At 56.6% G+C, this 22,556-nt stretch overlaps 1 protein-coding gene across 2 annotated transcripts in view; it reads right to left on the reverse strand.

Moving 5' to 3' along the window:
• Nucleotides 1-18,501: 18,501 nt before the first annotated feature.
• The window catches only part of ZNF407 (zinc finger protein 407), a 376,463-nt gene continuing 372,408 nt past the window's right edge, over nt 18,502-22,556 (reverse strand). For both annotated transcript variants that reach the window (XM_065932291.1, XM_065932292.1), the window contains exon 9: nt 18,502-20,812. In XM_065932291.1, coding sequence (XP_065788363.1) covers nt 19,509-20,812 — 1,304 coding nt within the window. In that variant the 3' untranslated portion in view covers nt 18,502-19,508. The remainder of the gene's footprint in view (nt 20,813-22,556) is intronic.

Consider the following 22,556-nt stretch of genomic DNA (forward strand, 5'->3'; position numbering starts at 1 on the left):
GCCTCCAGCCGCAGAGAATCAATCACGAGCGTTCCCAGCTTGGGGCCGCATCGCCGAGTCCGCGGCACATAATTTAGAGGCAGTTTCCCGAGTTCCTCTCTGCGTCCCCGAACATAAACCAGGGACGCCGTTAGCCAAAGGAGTCAGCGCCCGGCGGGGTGGGGAGCAGCAGGATTTCAGAGGCCTGTGCGCTGGCTGCCCCTGCGGGGTCTCCTTGGATCGAGACTGATGGGGAGAGGGGAGTGGGGCGGGGGCTCCTACCCTGGTCAGCCCTCGGGGTCGGCGGTGGAGCCTACAGGGGGGCACCAGCGAGCGCGGTTGGCCTCCGGGGCCCACCGCCGGCTCCTGAGAGGCGTGGAGGCGGCCCAATACAGGTGGGAATGCTGGCTTTTCAAGGCCTCGCTGCATCCCAAATTTACGTTTTCACAACATGATAACAACCTTCCCAGGAGGAAAGAAAAGCCCCCCTGCCCGTCCACCTGTATTAAATTCTCCAGTTAAGTTAAGCACCGCGCAGATGGCTGCCTGGCGGCTCTGGCCCCAGAAGCCGGTCTCCAAGGGCAGAGGATAAATAATATATCCTGTGTTTTTAATATCGTTAGAGAACCAAACAGAATAAATATTTCGCATCGCTGGAGACCAACACAGAACACGCTTCCCGCGTCCAAGGCAGGAGGTGGAACTGGGAGTTGAAGATGACACAGGAGATTCCAGGCCGCGGGTTCTCGGGAGCCAGCTCAGGGAGGACCCAGCGGGATGAGTCTGTAAATAATATCAGAAAGGAGCACAGCGTGTGGGAGGAAATCAGAGAACTCAGCCTCCAGGGAGAGGCAACCAGGGACCACCAGCCTGGCGTCCAAGTCAGGTGTTTACTGGTTCGGGATAGTGAAAGTGAAACTGTCAGTCGCTTCAGTCGTGTCCCGCTCTCTGTGACCCCGTGGACTGTAGCCCGCCAGGCTCCTCTGTCCGTGGGATTTTCTGGACAAGAATATTAGAGCGGGTGGCCGTGCCCTCCTCCAGGGGGTCTTCCTGACCCAGGAATGGAACCTGGGTCTCCTGCATTGCAGGCAGATTCTTTACTGTTTGAGATACCAGGGAGGCCGGGTTTATGATAAGGCTACAGTAAATTCCTACCCTCTGGAAAACACCCCCCAAACTTCCCTCCCAACCCCTGGTGCTTCAGACATTAATGAAGAACCAGCGTCAGCTGAAGAATAACATCAGAATGGAAGGGAACCCCCCTGTTCTCACCCCTCTCCTCCCTTTCCAGAAGCCAGACTGAAGTTCCTGAGGTCCTCGGGGCCCCTCGATCCTGGGTGGGGGTATCTGCCATCATGAGAGGGTTGTTCAAAATGGAACTTCCCCTTCCTTTGTCTGTAAATAAAAGGGGAGAGCGTGGCAACCCCAGAGACATCTTGGAGGTCACATCAGCCTCTCCACCATCGTCGGCACACCACTGACCCTTCACCAGCTGGTCCAGGACCTGGCCTCAGTCCGTGGACGCTCGCAGAGTTGACTCCGGATGTACATGAATGAACACACCCCGCATAGGCAAAGCCACCTGCGGCTCCTGTCGCTGGAGGAGCAGAGTGAGAGAAAAGAAATCTCCACCAAATCAGGAGACTCTGCGCGTGGGGGGCTGAGGGCTGAGGTCCTGGGGGTCAAGTCAAGTGGAACCGTGTGCTATGTGTGATCCCCCCAGTGGCATGTTTGAACTGTGGGCGGTGGGAGCTCGTGGTCAGCTCCCAGGTTGAGGTGGGCTGGGAAGGGGTCAGGGTCCACTGAGGGATGAGGAAACAGTGGGCAAGTGGCAATGACTCCGAAGCAGGGAAACCCCCGGCTGTGGGCAGGGACCACCTCGGGTGGTGGGCAAGGAACCGCCCCAGCACTTGCTTCCACGCTGTGGGGTGCACGCTCACCTTGCCGATACCACATCCCTACTGACTAAGGAACCTGGTTGTGTTCAGGTATCAGGCACAGATCTCTTGATTCCAGGGAAGGTGGTTCCTTCTCTAGTCCCAAGGAGAGGATTGCAGTTCATCTGTATCTGTAACCAGGTGATATGTTTGTCAGTGTTGGGTCTAGAAGCAGGCACTCGACCTGGTACTGACCAATTGTCAGGCAGGGACATCTTCCAGAAAAAGTTTCCTTATCAGATAAAATGACAGGGCCTCTGAAGAACATGCCCCCTTCTCCCTGGCCTGTCTGCCTGTGTTGCTGTGATGTCTGGGGCCACAGCAGCCTTTCTGAGGTCCTGAGGCGATCATTGTGAAGATATAAAGTGGGGAGCATGTCACAGACAGACAACAGACGCACAACCGAACAGCTGCACCCATCCTGCAACTGCCTAAGCCACTGCTTGAACCCTCTCACCAGGCGCTGACCATACCACTCATCCCATTCCGGGCAAAGCCCCAGGAGGGAAGTGATAACAAACGGCCAGAGGAAGGAACTTCAGAGGTGGAGTTGGCTGTGAGAGCAGGTCGTGTAACCTGTGATAGGACGGGAGAGGGAGGGCCTGCTCAGGGCTGCAGAGTCAAATGCACTGGGCTTCCAGCACTGGTGGAAACGGGCAGCCTGGGGCCGGTGGTGCCGTTGGTCCAGGGGAGTCTGACAGTGTGGGTGGCTGGGTTTGGGCAGCACCACCAGGTCCTGGAGCGGCAGTGGGGGTGGGGGCTGGCTGGGACACACAGAGGCGGTAACACAGAGCAGCCTGTTAGCTGGGGGGACAAAGCAAGCCAGGCTAGGGGCTCCCGAGGCGAGACTGGGGACCCAGAGAGAAGTCCTGAGGACCTGAAGGCTCGTGTGGTGGCAGGAGGCGGCCCTGGGGGTGCAGTGCTGGGAGAGCCAGCGCCCCCGCGCCCCCATCCCCGAGGGCGGTCGGATGGCGGCCGAGCTGGACCATGGCCGGGGAGCCCCCCCAGGCTGAACTCAGGGGCAGTGGTGGGACCGATGGGAACGCCCGAAGCACCCGATTGTTCGGCCCCTCGTTTGTCCCACGTCCGTGCAGGACACTGAGTCCATCCCGGGGCGGAATCGAAGCACACGGAAGGACTTCTGCTTACTTCCCACTCTGTGGGACTTCGTTTTTCTCTTTCTGAAGCGCACCGAATGCCCTTGTGTCCAGAGCAGAGAGGCCGGAGCGAAGACTGAAGTTGCCGGAGGCCCCTGGAGCCCGACCCACTTTATTTCAGAGGCCCCTCCTGTCTTGCCCGCGGCTCGTGTGACCTCAGGGCTGAGCTCACACTCGTCCGCAGACCTGGTCAGGGGCCTGAAAGGAGGTGGCGGTGGGGAGGACGCGTGTCACCAGCCCTGCGGCCTGGAGCACCTCGGCCTCGCCGCAACGCGAGCACGCCTCATTTACACAACCCGCCGCCGACAGAAATGTTCCTGCAACCACACTCATAATTCCCCCATTGTGTCGTAACTGTGGGGTTGTACTTCATAGCGGTGACATCTTAGCCTAGAAATATGATAATATCCTGCGTGTAAACGCTGTTTTTATTTTCAAAACACTTCTTGATGCCTTCTCTTATTTCAGAATATTCTCTAGGAAGGCGGAGCTCCCGGCACCCCCAGGCGGGCCCATGGGCATAAAGGCGATGTTGGGCCCAGGCGGGTGAGGGGTCTCAGGGCAGTTCAGTGGCTGGGCGTCGCCAAAGCCCACGGCCCCTGGCCCCCAGATGGGCTCCCTTTGGATTCAGCCCCTCTGGACCCTGTGGCTGGCAGGAGCCCTGGGCCTGGAGACCCCTGGGCCTGGAGACCCCCGCGGGAGGGCGGACAGCCCTGCCTGCCTGCTGGCCCCCACCCGCCCAGAGTCCTGAACCTCTGGGAATGGAGGCCTGGCTCCCAGGCCCTGTGCCGGAGCCTCTTCTGTCAAACGAAAGAAACTTCCAGAGCTGGGAGTGAGCCCAGAAGAGCCAGAACCCCCTTCTTCTCTTAGTCTGTGCGCCTCCCGGCTGTGCTCCAGGCTCGCACGGGTGTCGGGGGCCCGCCTGCCCATGCTCCAGGCTCTGGGGGTTTCGGGGGGGCACAGCGGTCCTCTGACTCTGGGGGCTCCCCTCTCTCTCTGCTCTCTGTGCACCCCATCCCGGGGGCGGGCTTCCCTGGGGTCACAGGTGCAGGGAACCTCTGCCCCATGGCTCCCATGGGCTCCTCTCTCCGAGAGGCCCCCAGCCCCGGGCCTTTCTCCCACAGCGGCCGCTCATCTGCCCCGGGGGCTCCAAGCCCCAATTCCGGAGAACTGAAATCAGTCGTCACATCCCCCAAGGCAAGCCAGCACCCTCCCGACCGCCAGGCTTCTTAGGATTCCAGCACCCCTCCTGGCCTGAAAGCCTGGGCTCACCTCCGACCCCCTCAGCTCAGCTCACCCCTGCCCCTCCCCAGGCGCCCGCACACCGCGCGGGCTGGGAGTGAACACACACAGCCGGACCGCACCGTCAGCAGCACGAGCGGCGCGAGCCGTGAACGTGAGGAGCAGGCGGCCCCTCTCAGCGCGTCTCGAATGCGGCCCCTGGTTTCTTCCACGGACAGGAAAAGGCCCAGAGAGGGTCAGGGCTCTGCCCAAGGTCACACCGCTGAAGACGGGCGGACGAGCGCCGGGCTCCAGAGTCCTCCCCGCGGGCACGTGCTCCCTCTGAAGGTTTGCGTTTCCCTCCTGAGATGCCTGGCTGAGCAGGACGCAGCACACAGGCGGAGACCTGCTTGTCCCCTGACCTGCAAGTCCTGCACACACAAACACACAGACACACAGACACACACACACACAAAGAAACACACAGAAGACACACAGAAACACACACACACATATGCACACAAACACAACACACACACATACAAACACAATACACAAACACACACATATACACAACACACACAAATGTACACACAAACACAGACACACAAACACAATACACAGAAACACACACACACAGAAACACACACCACACACAGAAACATGCACATACACACAAACACACAACACACAGAAACATACACAAAACACAAACACACACATACACACAACACACACAAACACACACATACAAATACACAAACACAGAGATACATACACATACACAGAAACACACACATACACACAACACACAAACACACAACACATGCAAACACAGGCAACACACATGCACACAGAGAGACGCACACATACAAACACGCGGCACACACATATACACGTTTGCTGGTAGGACGAGCAGCACCTCAAAATTTCTGGGAGTAAAACACAGGCCTGGGCACACTCTGAAACCCACTAACAGTAAAAACGTATCGCGGTCAAATCAAAAACGGTTCCTGCAGCGAGGTCTGAGCAGGTCTTCTCTAAGGTAGCAAGAAGTACGTGCATCCTGGCCACGGACTGTCACACTCACACCCTGTTTTCTAATTTCCTGGAGGAAGACGTGTCCGCGTTTAATCTGGATCCTTTCCGCTCCCCTGTCCGCTCCCTCCTGCTGCTCCGGCCGCTGGGACGTCTGATTTTTCACTTGCTGATTTAGATGCTCCTATGACACATCCAACCTTTTAAATAAATCATTCATTTTTCTTAAAGGTTGGCCATGTCATGGTGTTGTGATGCACCCAATTTTTAAAGTAACTGTTTATTTGATGCCAGCTACATCAGACATAAAAATAAATGTGACTTGGTGGAATGTAATACAGAGATTTGATATCTGATTTGGAATTTTCCCTGCTGGGCGTTTAATGAATTGGGAAGATTTTGGCCAGACTCAGGGGAAAACGGGAAATTCTGTATCGCATGGCTTCCAGGGCCCCAACTTTCTGAGGCCTCCTCCCCTCTCTGAGGCCCCAGGCGCTCCTGCCAGACCAGCCTTCTCTCTCCTCCCCACTCCTAACGCAACCTCTTGGGGAAGCGGCATCACTCAGACAGCGGTATGCCGGCCTCCGGGAATCCTGCCTTGTCGGGCTGGGACGTGCTGGAAGAGGGCTCACGCAACGCACGTTTGTTACGGGGACAAGAACTGGGCATATTTGGGACCTAAGACTTCACCTCTAACCTAGAGAGGAAAACTCAGAGGTCTTTGAAGCAGAGATATGGGGCAAGAGTTGGGAAGAACAAACTAAAATATAAATCAAAGATGCGTGCTCAGTTGTGTCTGGCTCTTTGCAACCCCATGGACTGCAGGTCACAGGTTCCTCTGTCCATGGGGTTCTCCAGGCCAGAGTACTGGAGTGGGTGCCATTTCCTCCTCCGGGGCACCTTCCTGTCCCAGCAGCCGCGTGTCTCCTGTGTCTCCTGCATTGGCAGGAGCCATCCCCACTGAGCCCCTGGGGAAGCCCAGACACTCGGTGTGCTGAAACCAAACTCCAGCATTAAAAGGCAAAGAAGGTGGGGAGAACATGAAACATGAACCCCCCCGAAACGACGCCCTAACACCCTCGCACCACCAGCCTGTGCTTGTTCTCATGCACACGCATCGGGGTTTATGTTTTTATTCCAGCTTACAGGTGCAGAACATGCATACCTATGCCTGTGCTGGCCTTACGTGATACGTAACGGGAGCACCATGATAAGGAATATGCTGTTTTATTGCAGAAAGCCTAGCGTGGTGACGGACATTATTAGATTCTTAACCACCGATTATGAACTGGGCGTGTCAACATCACAAGGGCAGCTGCAGGCTCCGTGAGCGACAGGGGCTCACAGAGACCCACTCAAGCTGTTCTGACCGCCACTTCTGTGTTTTGGTCCCATTCCTAGGAAGCCCCGCCCTCGGCCGCCGTGAGAGGCCCGCTCCACAGCTGGGAAGAGGTGGTGTGGCCTTACAGGACCGGCGTCAGGGGCCACGTGGCCATGAGCCTGGCTCCTTGCTCACACGGAGTGGCGGCTCACGTGCCACTGTCTCAGCCTCCGTGAGCCGCTGGTGGCCAGAAGCCAGAAAGACCCCTGTTTTCAGCTCTGGTCTCATGTTTTCAGATAAAGGCAAGTAGAAAAAGGCAGGAATCCTAAAAATCAACCAGGTTCAGGGTAACACGGTGGATGGGCAAGGAACTTGAAGAGCAGTGTTGCCAAGTGGGAAGCTCCAAAGCCCAAAAGGACGAGAAGACACTCTCAGCCCCACTGGTAACCAGAGAGCAGAGAGATGGACAGGAGACACGTGAATACGGTTGTTTGTCAGGGAGCAGGAGGAAACGAGATCAAAGGGATAAACAGAAAAACCAAAACCAGAGAGGGGCCTTGCAGGGACTGGTAACAGGAATGTCCATGAAGAGTGTGACAAACACAGCCCCCTCACCAGACACAGACAAACAGACTGAAACCAAGAATTTAAAATATTGATGTGGGGGGCAGATTTTTGTCTATCAGGTGAATATCCAAACACAATCCTATTTCTGCATACCAGCAACAAACACAAAATGGAAATGTAAGGTGATATCATTTATAATGCTGTCAGGGTCATCAGTTTACTAGATTATTTAGAAATAAATATCTAAAACTAATTCAGTAAATATCAAGAAATAATCTAATAAAACACATGTAAGCCCTTTGGGCCTAATAGTTTAAAACACTTTAAAGAGAAAAAAAAAAATTGAGACATAAAAATACAGGGACTTCTTGTGTCCATGGATTGGAGGAATAAATATTTAAGTGATGTTAATTTTCCTCCTTGGACTTCAAGGAGATCCAACCAGTCCATCCTAAAGGAAATCAGTCCTGGGTGTTCACTGGAAGGACTGATGCTGAAGCTGAAACTCCACCTGACTGGGAAAGGTTGAGGGCAGGAGAAGGGGACGACAGAGGATGAGATGGTTGGATGGCATCACCGATTCAATGGGCATGAGTCTGAGCAAACTCCGGGTGTTGGTGATGGACAGGGAGGCCTGGCGTGCTGCAGTCCATGGGGTCGCAAAGAGTCGGACACAACTGAGTGACTGAACTGAATTTTCCTCAAATTGACATTTAGGGTAAATATAATCCCAATCAAACTTGTAGGTGTTTTTCTTTCCCTGTGAAAAATGACAAAGATAATTCCAAAATTCATATATATATGCAAAAGGCAAGGAGAAGAAGAAAAGCAGTCTGAGGAAAGGATGGACTCGGGACCATAGCCGGCTTTCTCTGGGTGTTCCAGGTAGAAGTGGAGACCAAACTTAGGGACGCTGCCAGCTATCAACCCAACCTTGGGCCTTTGGTGCCGGTTGTTACAGAAGTTACCGAGTAGCTTCTGGGGCTGTTGGTGAGACCATCCGGCTGTTTATTTCAGACAAGGGGACCAGCTTCCTGGGCAGGGTGCTACGGGTGTGGGTCGGGGCCCTACCTTATATACGGCCTGGCCACTGTCCACCTGCACGTTCCCTCTCTCAGACACACCAATCTAACAACGTGAGTCACCTGCACACGCGCCGTGGGCGACCTCACAGACGTAACGCCCTGCCCTGCACGGTTCCACAGCATCGCGTACGGAGCAGGCAGGATGAACCGCAGCCTTGGGGCCCTGCGTGCTGTGACTCATGGGGACAGCAGAGGTCACGTCCTGGTTCTGGGTCATGCAGCTGGGTTGAGTCTCTGGAAATGCACAGAGCCACCCACATGCAATGTGTACACTCTGCTGTACACAACTGTACTTCAACGGAACATCTGAGAAGTTAGTGGGGAGAGACAGCCATCGCGCTCCACTGGTGAGATTCCCAAGATGTTACAAAGGAATTCCATGGGTTGCTTCTTTCGTGAAATGTTTTGCCAAAGACGGACGGTGTTTCAAGTGTCCTCCTGACCTAGGAGAGTGGTCTTCCCTCGATTTTTCAGATCTATTAAGAGTAAGGACTATAATTCCAACAGTTTTGGTAATGGCAGAATTTTCATTCCAGGGCCTGTGTGCAGAATGAGCGAGGGCCTGGGCGGGGGTGGGGTGTGTGTGTGTGGCAGAGGCTGTGACAGGAGCCCCTCAGGATGAGGGAGAAAAGTCCTGGTGGGCATCACGGGACGGCCATGCGTGCAGATGGGAGTCTCCCTGCGACACGCTGGTCCCCTCCCACGGATGCTCACGGAGGTGCGGGCGTCGTCTGAGCCTGCATCTGAGCCCGCATCCTCGGGCACCTGGGGTTGCAGGAGTGCTGCTGTACGCGGCCCCAGCTCCAGTCCTCAGCTTCGCCACCTGGACAGGCTCCTCTTCCGCCTGCGGAATCGTAACCATCCTCGGATCCACAGAAGCCTCTTTCCTGAGCTCACGGCCCACGCCGACACCCGTACCTCCCCGCGGCATCCCTCACCTCGGCGGCGTTCCCACGCGGGCTGAGGACAGAGCCTGCGCCCCACACTCCCCGCATGCCCTGCAGGGCCTGCGCTGATGACGCACCCTGGGTTGGGCCTGACCCATCTGGGCGCCTCCGCGGTCCCCTTCCCCACGCGGGGGTCCCTCGACTCCACCACACCCTCTGGGAGACCACGGGCCAGGCATACCCACTTCCCCCAGGGAGGCCCCTCAGGGCATTCCTGGCTGACTCAGTGCATGTTCGTAGCTGTTATTACTGTTGTTTCCAGCTTGCTAACAGCATCCCATGGTGATGGGAACAACAAAATATGATTTTCAGACTTTGCAGAACATTTTCCCTCAAAGGAGCTCAGCATACTCCTGTTTGTCCTCAAAGTCACCCGATTACATTCATGGAGAAGTAGGGGTGGAGTGGTATGGAAGTGCAGAGAACCTTCTGGAAGGGCCAGGGCACAGATGGGAGGCCGGGGCCAGAGCCCCTTCCTGAGGTCCCTGTCTTCCCGCCTGAGACTGCCCTGACTCAGACTCGCGGGGTTTGCTTCCCTGGGTTGGGGGTGGGGGTCTTGGTGGCTGGGTTACTGTGAGCGTGGCAACAGGATCAGGCCCTCAGCTGCCTCCTCAAAGACTGCCCGCTGCTCAGAAGACCCAGAACACACCATCCCTCCCTGGAGGCTGACCAAGTACCGGGCTTCCCAGACCTAGGTCAGGGCTCACCCTGCTGCAGGGCAGAACCTTCTGGAAAGAGCCGGCTGGATGGTTGATGTCTCAGGAGCTCAGGAGCAGACATCCTCAAAGCCCACGGCGTCGCTGCTTCTCCCAACACTCTTGCGCTGACACACACACTCAAGCAGACACACTCACCCTCGCGCACACACAGGCACGCACAGCCGAGGCCCCGTGGGGTTGAGACATCTTGACGAGCCTCCTCCACCCCTCACACCCTTTGCTTCTGAAAGCCGTCACTGCCTCCACGGGAGAAGACACTGGACTTTATATTGGGCCTCAGCTGTCTTCACTTTGTCCTAGAAATACGGTTCCCACCTCCCCCCACCCCACCTCCCCAGCCCAGCGGTGAATGTATAAACCTCATCCCTGAGAGCAGCGGGTCTGAGGACTCCCTTTCGCCCAGGTCCCTGGGGAGCCGTTAAGAATCGAGAGGCCCGGGCAGAAAGGTCTAGGTGATGGGGGTGGGGGGGACCCAGGGGAGGGGGGCACCTGGAAACAGGGGAGAGAGCGGGAAACCATGTCCTCAGAAGATGAAGTGATTTACGCTGAACCACACTCAAAACAACCTTTGCAATTGGTGACAGGCAAGTCAAGGGGCTGAATCGGAATAGACTTGAGTCCGTGTTGTGGCTTGAAAAGTGGGAAGTCCGAGAGAGAGAGACGGGGTCGGGGTGAGGTGATCTCGATGGAGAGGAAAGCTGAGCCGTGAAGAGGCTTATGTGGAAGGTGAGGACCAGCGACTGAGGATGGCCATCAGGGGCCTTCTCCGGTGAAAGACACTTCTCACGGGAGAGGGAAGAGGCCGTGTTGAACCTGAGGATAATACAATAGAGTGATTTAGGTGCATGCTGGTGGAGACATCCAGAATGGACTTGCGTGTACATACGGCGTGGTCCTGTCTCCTGGGAGGCGTGCTCAGGCCTTTGGAGACTAGACCTTGTTCTGGCCCGGCCGCCCTGATCTGCCCTGGATAAAACTCTCAAGGAAAAGTCAATCTTTTCAGCCAAAGTGGCTCCTCTGGAGAAGAGTGCACTTCCACCTTTTCTCAGCCTGTTTTAAAAACAGCCGTCATGATTTCCTCCCCTCATGTCCCTCTGGCAAAGCCCAGGCTCTTCACCAGGGTTTCATTCCTCGCTCTGAAGGACATGAGATATTTGCTAAAAAATATTTTTGGTAAATTTAAAGAAAAGCTTTAAAAAATGACTTCGGACTCAGATTAAGGAATGAAAAAGTGCACAGGCCTGTTCTGTGGGAATTGTGTAAGCGAATTCATTTATTGTAAAAACCATGAGCTGTCCGAGTGGTTGGATTTGAAGTCAGGAGAAAGGGAGAGCTTCTTGCTCGGCTTCTTTGTTTGAAAGACAACATCTTCCTCATTCATCTCCCCCAGATTTCCAGAGAAACGAGACTGGCCAAAGACTCCAGATGTTAATTTTCAGGTTGCCACGGTAACTCATAACAATCCTGGAGACCCTCCAATCCACTCTAGGAGGCAGCGCTCACGCACAGCCTGCGGGCCTGGTGGTGATGGTCATGGGCAGCCTGCTCTCAGGATCAGTCCTGGGTGGACACACAGCCGACAGGCAACAGGAGGCAAGTTACTTCCCAACACTCAGGGACGAGTGGGCCACTTTTTAGTCGGTGGTTAGGAAAGGTCTCACGAACACAGCTCAAGAAGGGTTGGGGCTGAGAGTGAATGGGAAGAGAGACTGGCCCTACTGAGGGTACCTTCTGAACCTTCCAGTACGTAGGCCTTGACCCAAAATACAGCATGTCTGATAGAACACGTCTCTGTGAATCCAGAATCCAGATCAGAGTCCTGGGGAGTCCTCCAGAAGTCAACAACGCAGCCACCTGCTATTGTACAAAATTGAGAGGTGGGTGTCGCAGGGAGTCAGTTCACATTCAGCCCAGTTTTCCTTGGGTTGGAAGAGCCATCCACCTTCAACTGCCCTAAACAAGCAACAACGAAAACTCTTTGAGAAGAGAAAACATTCAGAAGACTTGAGACAGAAGCCTGCCACCATTCTGGCCCCTGAGTGCCGCTGGCCACCATTAGGACACCGAGGAAATTTTCCATTCCACACAAAACGCAGGAACGTGTGAGCTGGTGGGCTTGTCCTCCAAGCAGGAGTGCTCACGGGACAGGGTTCTCGGGGCAGGATTCTCTCTGAGGAGAGATGCGGGGTGGGCCGCTCCCCCAGCTGCCCTCCCCGGTGCCGAGCCTGGGCAGCCTCCCCCACCCAGGGCCCTTGCCGCTGACCCCACCTGGCTCCGCCATCACAGAAGCAGCCACCAGGGAGAAGATTCTCGGTGTCCCACGGGGAGGAGCACGTGAGGGAGAGAAATGCCCGGAGAAAGTGCAGAGGGGCCAGCAGTCGTCTGTCCCCACCGAGCAAACCAGCTCGGCTCAGCATCCGGATCGCCGGCACCTGAACGCCGCCAGCCACCACCGCGTGCTGAGAAGGGCGCTAGCCCCCGACCTCAGGGGCGGGGACGCAGGGCCGTGCCCCTGGCTCCCTCCCCCTGGCTGCAGGGCAGGGAACCTGCGCGGACCTGCTGCCCAGGAGTGGCTCAGGGCAGAAGCAGCAAGTTGCCATCTGCCTTCAGACGGCAGGACGGGAACCCGGGGTTCTGCCGCCTGCTCCCCATCCATGAGGCTGCGGGCGGGAATCCCCTCTGCAGGGAACCCAACGCCGGGGGCCTGGACAACGCGTGCAGATGCAGGAGGTGGGGAAGGCCAGGGACCATTCCAGACGAGTGGGAAGAGCAGGAAGAGGGAGAGGCCAGCCCACGAGGGGCAGGTGGTGGGGGGCATGGTGAGTCCAGCCCCGCCTCCTGTGCCCTCGGAGGACTCGGGCCACTCAGGGAATGCCCTTGCCCAGCAGGTGGGTGGACTGGGTGCAGACTTGCTGGCTGGACACATGTCTGCTTGGAGGACCGAGCGAGCAGAGAGCTGCCCCAGCACCGCAGGCGCTCCACGGCATCCCCGTGTCCACTCGCTAGACATCAGAGCACCCTGGACCCTGAGCTGTGGCCACAGCCTCGCTGGAGCTGTCTCATGCAGGACCGCACCCTCCCGGCCAAGAGGGTGCCTGCGCCCCGTCCTACCCAGATGCGTCTGCACCGGTGAGCGCGAGCATTCTTCCTGAGAGTGAGGAAGTGACAGGAAATTCAGCCTCAGGCTGACCGGACACCTGCTGCTCTTTCCAAGGTGCCCCTCACCAAGATCTTCTCCATAACGATGCACACATCATTGGCCGGATCTAAGCTACTACGGATGCTTCCCGACTTCCGAGGTGCAGAGGTGTGAAAGCATGCCTTCTCCACCAGCTACGCCTGGTATTATTTCCCTCCTCACGGTGCAGCTCTGTAGTCTCCAATGGACCAACTTTACCCACACCAAGGACACAGCTGTGTGTGCGGGCAGGCTCGTGGTCTGGACCGGACGGATGTCTCATGCTTTATGTCCTGACGGCGTCAAAGATCTCGCTCCAGAAAAGTTGTGACCGTTTAAGACCACCATGGACACCGAGATTTCCTCTCATGCGTGTCAAGGAAGGAATAATGGGTGGAATAAGTAGCACTGGCCCTGGACCTCAGGGCGAGAGAGAAATGCGGAATGAGCACACAAAATTCTGATCTTAATAGAATATATTTACCCTGCTGCCACAGGCACTGACTAATATGCTTCCCCTAAAACTATGATAGTCATGAGTGAAGAGGAAATCTGCCATTGACTCCTGTTGACCAAAAGCTCAAAAAGTCACCTTGACATGTATGACGAGACACATGTGAACCCGGCTCGGTGTCTCGTGACACTGGGCCTCAGGACCCTCCTTATGAAGAAATCCCACCAAAAGGGAGAAATAAGATGGGACGTGCGTGTTGACCCACTTGACACGCAATAAGAATCATGTCCAAGCTGCATCTACTGCTCAACTTGTGTCGAAGATTTTTGTTATTGGAGAAAATTATGACTAAAAAATTTGGAAAGGAATGGAAATAATAAGGAAACTGACGCAGAATAGTAGACCCGTGTGTTTGCCCGCTCACTCACTCACAGTGGCCAGCTGAGGGCCCAGGGCGCCCCAAGCCATGCTCACGGCCGAGGGCAAAGGTGTCTGTGCCCTTGAATTGATGCTCTGCTGGGGACACAGAGACAGAGGATGAGCCCCTGGGCTCCGGGGAGAGCAGAGGGCAGGGGCTGGGCGGGCCCGCACAGCTCACCCTGGGCCCTCCCTTCCCACGCACCCAGAGACCACGTCCCGGCGGCAGGGTGGGGGTGCCCCGTGCCCCAGTTAAATCACTACTGTCGCGGCCAGAGCCCAGGACCCTCTCGCAGCGCCTCCCTCTCAGCGAGGCTGCGACTTGCGGGGCGGCTGACTCCCCCGGGTTAGGAGGGAGGTGATAAGCCGCGACGTCATGTTCTCTAAGCAGCTCCTCTGGCAGCTCTGACGGTAGAACACCCTCACCTGCGTGCACCAGCGCGGGGCAGAGGCCGACCACGCGCCCAGCTCGGCAGCCGCGTTTCCTTTCCGGCTCTGGCCTCGTTTTCAGACAGGTCAGGATGACTCTGAGGACCTGTGAGGCTTTGGGGGGTGGCAGGGCCCCCCAAAGGCTGTCCCAGTAAAGGGACCTCGCTCCCAGCCACCTCCCAGCCACCCTGCCCTGCCTGCGCCCCGGGCGGGAGCAGCCGGCTGTCCCAGACAAGCCTGAATGAAGTTCCAGGTCTCTGAACACAAACCCAGTGTGGAAATGAAAACCCAAACCTTTACTCTGTGTTGCTCTTCTCCTTCTTAAAAAGTCGTTTGAAGAGTAACACGAGCCATTCTGGAGCGGCTGGAAATGCTGCCAGCGTGGACTGGTCCATGCGCTCCTGTTTATCCTGCTGATAAATGGTCTTCTCTTGATGCTGAAAGTCACACTGAAATTAGGTCATTTTAAAAGAATTTATTAAAAGGTATTGAAAATGCAGAGCCATGGAGCAAGTGAGTGATTCTCTGACTGAGAAACTTATCGTGGATTTATTTCCTTCTCCCAGCAGGCCTCTGGGGCCGTGTGATGGCCCAGGCGGTTCTGTCCGCTCCCGGCTGGGTTCACAGTGTCCTACACGCCCTGCATTCAACTGAGAGACGAGACCAGAATCCCGGGCTGAGCTGGAGTGACGAGGTTTCTCCAGATGCTTGTTTCTCCAGATGAGGATTCCTCAAAGGGCCTCTGCTTCACTGATTTTGCAGACCTGAATCCAGGAAGCAACCGTGATGAGTGACTCACCCTTATTTTCAGAACGTGGTACAGTCTCCCATCTGCTGGCGCCCAGGAGGGCTCAGTGTCAACAGCATGGATGCCTCCACGCAAAACCTCCAGGCAGTGCCTTCTCCCACCCAGACCGTGTGCATTCCTCCCGGGGATACAAGTTGCTCTTACACTGAGTTCTCCGTTCCTAGTTTCCATCTTCTCGGCCTTTTTGCTAAGATCGAGAGGCCTTTGTTTCTTGACTCAGTGGGTTCATTCCCTGGATTTGGAAGATCCTCTGCAGAAGGGAATGGCAATCCACTCCACTATTCTTGCCTGAGAATCCCATGGACAGAGGAGCCTGGTGGGCTACAGTCCACGGGGTCGCAAAGAGTCAGACGCGACTGAGCGACTAACACATCAGGTATTAGAAAACGTTCCGGCTTTCTCCCAACCTGTAGGCTGGCAGTGGGGCCCCTGGGGGCGCGCCCTCCAGGGACAGGGCTGGAGGGAGGCCTGGCTCTGCCTTAGGGGCCCGCGAGCCCCCGGCCGCCCACTTCCTCTGCTTTCACTCCCTCCTCCTGAGTCTCCGCAATAGTTATTTCATGGGGCAACTTTTCGCGGTGACAAACCCAAACCGTTATCCCATGATCGAACGCCTGAGCTCTGATTATGGAAGTGGCCAAGGGGACCATCAGGAGAACATGACGCACTTGCCTCTCGAGAAGGCCAGGCGCCGGTCCCTGCTGCGGGCTCCTGGGCGCACGGGGCAGCGGACCAGGGCGTGGGACACATAGGGGGCGCCTGTGTCGGGCCACACACCGACCGCTCCCGCACGCCCCTGCCGCCCCCACCCAGCCCTGCTTCATCTCCAGTTATGAGCGGCGCCAGGTTTCCCGTCAGCCGCTGCCGTGTCTCCAAATGGCTTTTCAGTGTCAGGCTTATCAGGAAATTAACTCATCAGGCAGTGACAGCTGCTAATTTTTTCCCCTTACATGTCAGATGGATCGCCCGCTGAAGCTAATAATGAATCACCAATCCCTGATTAGAAGGTGCTTCCGAAACGTATAACTGCCATCTGAGCGAACTTTTTCCTTCATGTAAAATGATATCACCCTAGAGAAGCAGAAAAGGGATTGTATCCTTTAGGAAGATGGAGCAGGGGGAGGCTGCTTAAGTGCGAGGGGTGCTCTCTTCCACGATGGGCTAACATTCAACAGTAAGAGGAGGGAAGACTCCCCACTCTTTCTATGGTTTACTCCACGAAGGGCCTTTCTCCTTTCCTCATTCTCCTCCCAGAACCTACTCTGGGTTAGGATTTGAAGCTGGCTCTTCAATTCTTTCCTGACGCCATTGTTTTATGTTCAGGATCACAAAAGCTGTGCTGTGCCCGAGAGATGCAAATGCTCCTCGCTGTTAGGGAGCATCCCCCAGGCGGCCAGGCCCACGGCGCAGAGCGGTGCTGGGGCTGAGCCGTCATCGGCCGTGACCAGGGCCAGGCCTGGACCTCTGGGCGGCCTGCACAGTGGCCTCTTAGGACCAGGTGGCTGAGCAAAGATTCACCAAGGCTCCTCCCGGGTGTCTTATAGCGCTCTGGGCTCACGTGTCTGGATTGAGCTGATAAATGAATGGAATTTTCAGAGCTCCACTGACACAATCTTACAGTCACTTGGTTCTCAAAGCCAAGAAGCAAATGAATGCTCTCTGCATCTCTCAAGAGATGTGGGTCTGTCTGCTCATGGGTTCCCTGCCGGCAGGAGTGGGGAGAGCTCCTTTTGGAGGATCCTCCGTCCCTCTGCGCCAGGCCCGAGGCAGCCGCGAAGGATGCGGGGCTGAGCCACACACCTCATTTAAAACACAAACCCTTGCCCACCCTCCGTCCTGGAAGCAGGAAACCTCAGTCACTTCTGTATGCTGCCTTGGGCAGAGCAGTCCTGGTCTCCTCACCAAAGGTCCTGGCCGGGGTTTGATAAGAAGCTGTTCCTTCTGGTCACGGTCTCCAAGTAAACATTTCTGTTGCTCTGCTTTTCACTTTTTTGGAGTTCTATTGTCTTCTCCAGCCCAACCTCCAAGAAGGCTCAGGCTCCCCGTGTGCACCTCTTGGAAGATCGTGCTTCAGGGAACGTTCCCGCACCGCAATCAGCCGCACCTTGTTATTCCGAGGCCTGCGCTTGTGTATGTGTTTCTTCAACACCCTCACATTCCAGCAGTTGTGTAATGAGAGAGAAGAGAGAGACCACATTAACCCAGCTCTACAGGTAATTACAGGACACAGGAGCCTAGTGAATCCTCTGCAATCCTTCTGAGCCTTGAAACACCTTCTGGACAGGTTTTTTTTTTTTTTTTATGCAAAGGCCTGCTCTTTTCATTGTGCATACAACACGATTGCTGGTTTGACACTGCAGGCTACACTGGTTTTATGAAGGATTAAATGCCACCTGAGACATATTTATCCTAAATAAATCACAAACCGTAAACTGCAGCATGTCAGTGTCAACACCCAGGACTGCGGCAGAAAGGTTAGCCATACAGGACTAAGCGCGGTTAGGAATTAGCATCCAAGCCGAAGGCCGCGGGCTGCAGCTAACGGGAGGAATGATCAAGAAGATATTTTCCCACTGAAAATCATCCCCCACCTCCACTTTTTTTTAGAAAAAAAACTTGTATGAGAAGCTTGGCGAGGGGCATCACTTTGTAAAGGTCATCTTCCTCTTGACAAAACACACAGAAGTTGCTGCTGTCACTGTTTGCTGAAGACAGTGTTGAGGAGGAGCGGAACTGCCCTGCCATTTTTAAGAATAGGGGGCAAGTCATACGCAGCTAATTATGAATTGCAGTGTCAAGCCTGAGATTTTCCTTTTTTAATTTTTTTTTGGAGGGAGATGCCTTCAGATGGGCAGGACCTGGGGCTCTGAGGACCAGGTCAGGGGAGACAAAGAGACACCTGGCCAAGGCTGGCTTCCAATCTGGCCTCTCAGGGGGCGTGTAAACAGGACTGTGATTGAAACCACAACAGCACCATTTTCTCTTCCTTCTCTCCCTTCTGCTCTTGACAATTTTAAGATGCTAGCCATGATAGACTATGTTACTGTCACCAAAATCTGCCTGGGTCATGGGCCCAACGTGGAGCACAGGGCACCGGGGTGCAGAGACGGCCAGCGGAGCCCAGCGCGCTCAGCAGGGCGGAGAGGGGAGTGGACATTGGCCGGCGGGGACAAGTACTCTGCGTGTTCTGTGGCTGCCCGTCAGTTGGCTGCTGGAAAGAAAATGTCATCCTTCTCTTTTAGTGCTATCCGTTTATTTCAAAGAAAAAAGAAACAGAACAAAAACAACCTTTGCGTTTGAGGGAGGGGAGGATTTTACAATTTTGGAAGACAAGCAATTAAGAAGCGGGTCACCTGGCTATGAACTTGCACCCCCAGTGGAAGGGACCCCACAGCGAGGCACACACAGTCCTGCGGGGGCCAGGCCATGGCTCTCTATCACTGATGTTTGATGTCAGCTCTTTCACACGGACATAAATCACTGATAAATCCTGTGAAAATGATATCAACATTCAGAAACATGTTATAAAAGCAAAATATTGATACAAACAGTATTTTTCAGAATGCACATTTCATATAGACTTTATTGTATGAAACAGTCAAAATTAGAAGCATTGGGTTTTCTTAACTAAGGTTTATTTTAATAAACGTCAAGGCTTTTCTTAACCAGAGGCTTAAGGAGGAATCTTTTAAGCTGAAGCAACCTGGGCAAGGACCACACGTACAACGTCTGGAAGAGGAAGGGGGTACACAAAATGAACAGGCTGCCTTTGGTCTGGGGACGCTGTGATCCTAACATTTCCAGGAAAATGAACAGGAGCAGGTTGCTTCCACGTGGTAACGAACGTAGCTGCAATTTTTAACCAAACATGTAATAAACTGTTACAATGGGGACATGCTGGACTGCGAGGGCAGCCGTGTCTGGAGCCACTCTTCCATGGCTAGGGCACGGTCCTTTCACAACTGAAATGGGAAAACATTTGTGGGAACAAAACAGAAAACAACTTAACTTCTCAGCACAATGGGTAGAACAGGGGGAGGAGCATCAACAAAGGACCAAACGGTAACCAGACTTGCCTCGGGCGCCCCGCCCCGCTGCCGGGCACGCTCCTACGTGCGTGTCCCCAGTGCCCCGAGCACGCGGTCGGCGCAGGGCCATCCCCGGCCCCTCGGACGCGCGCTTCGCTGGCAGGTGCAGGGCACATGGCCTCGCGTGCTGGTCTCTCAGCCCGGTGCCGGCGGCTGGGCTCCGGCCTCAGGCTTCGTGGACTTCGCTGCTGTCTCTTTGGCTCTGGATGACCGCGGCTGCCGGGGAGCCCTCCTGGGTGTAGATGACCATGCTCGTCAGCTGTTCGGCTCCACCGGGGACCACGGCCCCAGCCTGCAGGAGCTCCTGGGAGCCGGCCGCCTCAATGACGGTGTGCGAGTACACGGCCGGCTCGTCCTGCACGCCGGGCGGCAGCTCGGTCACGATGTAATGTGTGGCCCCCTCGGGGAAGCCGCCGCTGGACTCCTGGACCATGGCCTGCACCAGCTCTTCGGTGACGATGATCTGCGAGATCTCGCCGTCCGCCTCGGCCAAGTCCACGTGCGACCCGCGTGCCTCGGCCTCCTGCATGATGATCTGGGAGCCCTCGCGGGCCAGCATGTGCACTGTGCCCTCTTCGTTGACGATGACCTGCGTGACACCGTCCTTCATCAGCTGGCCGGCTGCGGCCGAGTCGCACACGGCGAACTGCAGCATGCCCTGCACCACCTTCTTGAAGGCCACCTGCGCGCGCTCCTGTGACGCAATCACGGCGGCCGGCCTCACCAGCTGGGTCAGCACCTCCACCGGCTCCGCGGCGGCCGCACCGTCCGGCCCGTCATGGAACACATGGATCTCCGGGGCCGCGGGCGTGGCTGCCTCCTGCCCCGGCAGCTGCACCAGCATGTCCCTGGGCCCAGCCCTGCCCTTCTCCTCGGCCGCCGCTGGGCCCTCCGCCCCTCCCAGCTCGGTGACCGCGCACAGCAGGGCGTCCAAGGCCGAGGCCGCGTCGGGCGGGGGGACCCCAGCCTCGGCCAGGTCTAGAATCTCCTGCTTGGTCACCTGCTGAATGACGGCCCCGCCGGGGCTGAGGGGCTCGTCCACGCTGTGCCCTTCCATTGAGCCGCCCACGACCACCACCTGCGTGGCTCCGTCGGCCAGCGGCTCCGGCAGGCCTGGGCCGGGAGCCCCGCCGGCCCCGTGCGCCCCGCTCTGCCCGGCGGCGATGACCTGGCCGTCCTCGGTGATATGTACCACGCGGGCCACCTGGCCGGCCAGGGCCAGCGTCTGCAGCGTGGCCGCGGCCGTCTCCTCCACGGAGGCATCCAGGGCGAACTCGCCCTCGTAGCCCTGGATGATGATGACCTGCTGGACCGGCTCCGGCGGCGCCGCTGGCCTCTTGCTGCTCCGCAGCGGCCTGTCCTTGACCGGAGACTCCTCCGCCAGTGCAGCCGCCGTGAACGGGCTGTCCGTCTCCACGAAGGTGGCTCCCTGGCCCTTCAGGCGGCATTCATAGGACTTGGACACGATGCCTAGGGGGAGACAGGGACCAGTTAGAGCCTAGAAAAGTGAGTTTTAGGATTAGAAGTAAGACAGTTCTGAAGAAGCTGGAAAACCTCAACAGAGGCATCCCCATGACCCACGACTCAGATCCCCCAGCTGCCTGCGTTGGGGGGCGGGGCCTGGGGGGTACTCAGGGCCTCCATGGGTGCTCCCAGCTCCCAGCAACGCAGACCACGGCTGTGTTGTCCGGCGGAGACGCCCACATCCCTGGCTGACTGTCCAGATACAGTCTCAGCAGCCATGGTCTCTTTCCAATTCCTGTGAAAAGGGTAAGAGGAATCTCCTCCATCATGCTCATTTCTAATAAGATGTCCAGTAGCTGGTGTTAAGGGCATTTTCCATTTAACTCAAAGGAGAACCTTTTTTCCATGTCCCAACATTAGCTCATTGTGTCTGTTTATTCGACAAGAAGAATGAAAGCTTTGCATACTGAATTTATAAACTTGCTCTTGGTAAACACCAGCTGTGAGGGTTTAAGGCCCCGAGCGTGTGAGCCCCCGCTGCGTGTCAGGTGCTGCACCTGGGAGCAGGGTGGCCGGCCTGCCTCAGCGGTCCACGGCGGCCGGGTACCCAGCGCAGATGCAGGGTCCCCGCCGTCGGGCGCTCGGGGGCGCCACGCAGGCCGGAAACTGAGCACAGCCCCCAGGGCGACCAGAGCGGGTCCCGCCGTGTCGCTGTGACGTCTGGCCAAGCGCCTGGCACGCAGCCGCCCTTCAAATCGTGGAGAGGACCACCACGCTCAGGCTCTGGGGAAGGACACTCAGCAAGAGGAGCAGAGAGACAGCTGCACAGCCTGCCCGAAGGGATAGGAACATCCAAGCTCGCCCCCGGTCTGAGCGGGAAGAGCCTGGAGACACAGCACCCAGGGCAGCAGACCTGGGGTCTGGGGGTGGCCACGCCGGCTCCCGAGATCACAGGCTGGGCCGGGACCAGGCTGTCGGGGCCCCTCTGCAGGAGGCACTAAGGCACGTGGGCCACAGTCTGCGCGGAGAAGACACCTGTTGCGCGCTTTTAATCAGGAAAGTTAAGTGAGTGCATCTGTTTGAGAGCTGTGCCTGGGGCCCAGCGTTTATTACCGTAAACACTGGCCCTGCCTTCCCCGAGGTGAGCGCCCTGCGATCGTGTCACAAGGAGATAAGCCCGAGGGACCAGGCACGAGCCCGACAGCGCAGGGCGGGCGGGCCCGGGAGAGGGCGCCTGCAGGCACCGGCCTTGGTTCACCTGGCCGTCCCTGCGGAAGGCGCCTGTCCCTGCAGGGTGGACGCCCGCCGCCTGCCCAGGGAAGGCAGGGCAGCCCTGAGCTGCCGCTGGGCTGAGAGCATCAAGCCCACCTTTCAGGCTTCCCTCCTGTTACAGAAAGGGGGCTCTGGCCCCAGAAGCGAGGCGGAGGATATCGGCAGGCGCATGGACACCGGTCCCCTCAGGCCACCTGCGACAGAGGCGAGGCTTCTTTGTTAACTCTACAGGGAAAGCTGAGCAAAACCTACAGTCACTTAAACTGAGCTCCTGTTTTTTCCTTTAAGCCCCTAGTTCTCTACTAGTTTCTTATTGCCACCTCCCACCCTCCTAAATGAGTGGTGCTAAGCTGCTTCAGTCTCTGTGACTCCACAGCCCCCCAGGCTCCTCTGTCCATGGGATTCTCCAGGCAAGCATGCGGAGTGGGCTGCTATTTCCTCCTCCAGGGGATCTTCCCAACCCATGGGTCGAACCCAA

This window comes from Muntiacus reevesi, chromosome 4, assembly GCF_963930625.1.
Source record: "Muntiacus reevesi chromosome 4, mMunRee1.1, whole genome shotgun sequence".
NCBI lineage: Eukaryota > Metazoa > Chordata > Mammalia > Artiodactyla > Cervidae > Muntiacus > Muntiacus reevesi.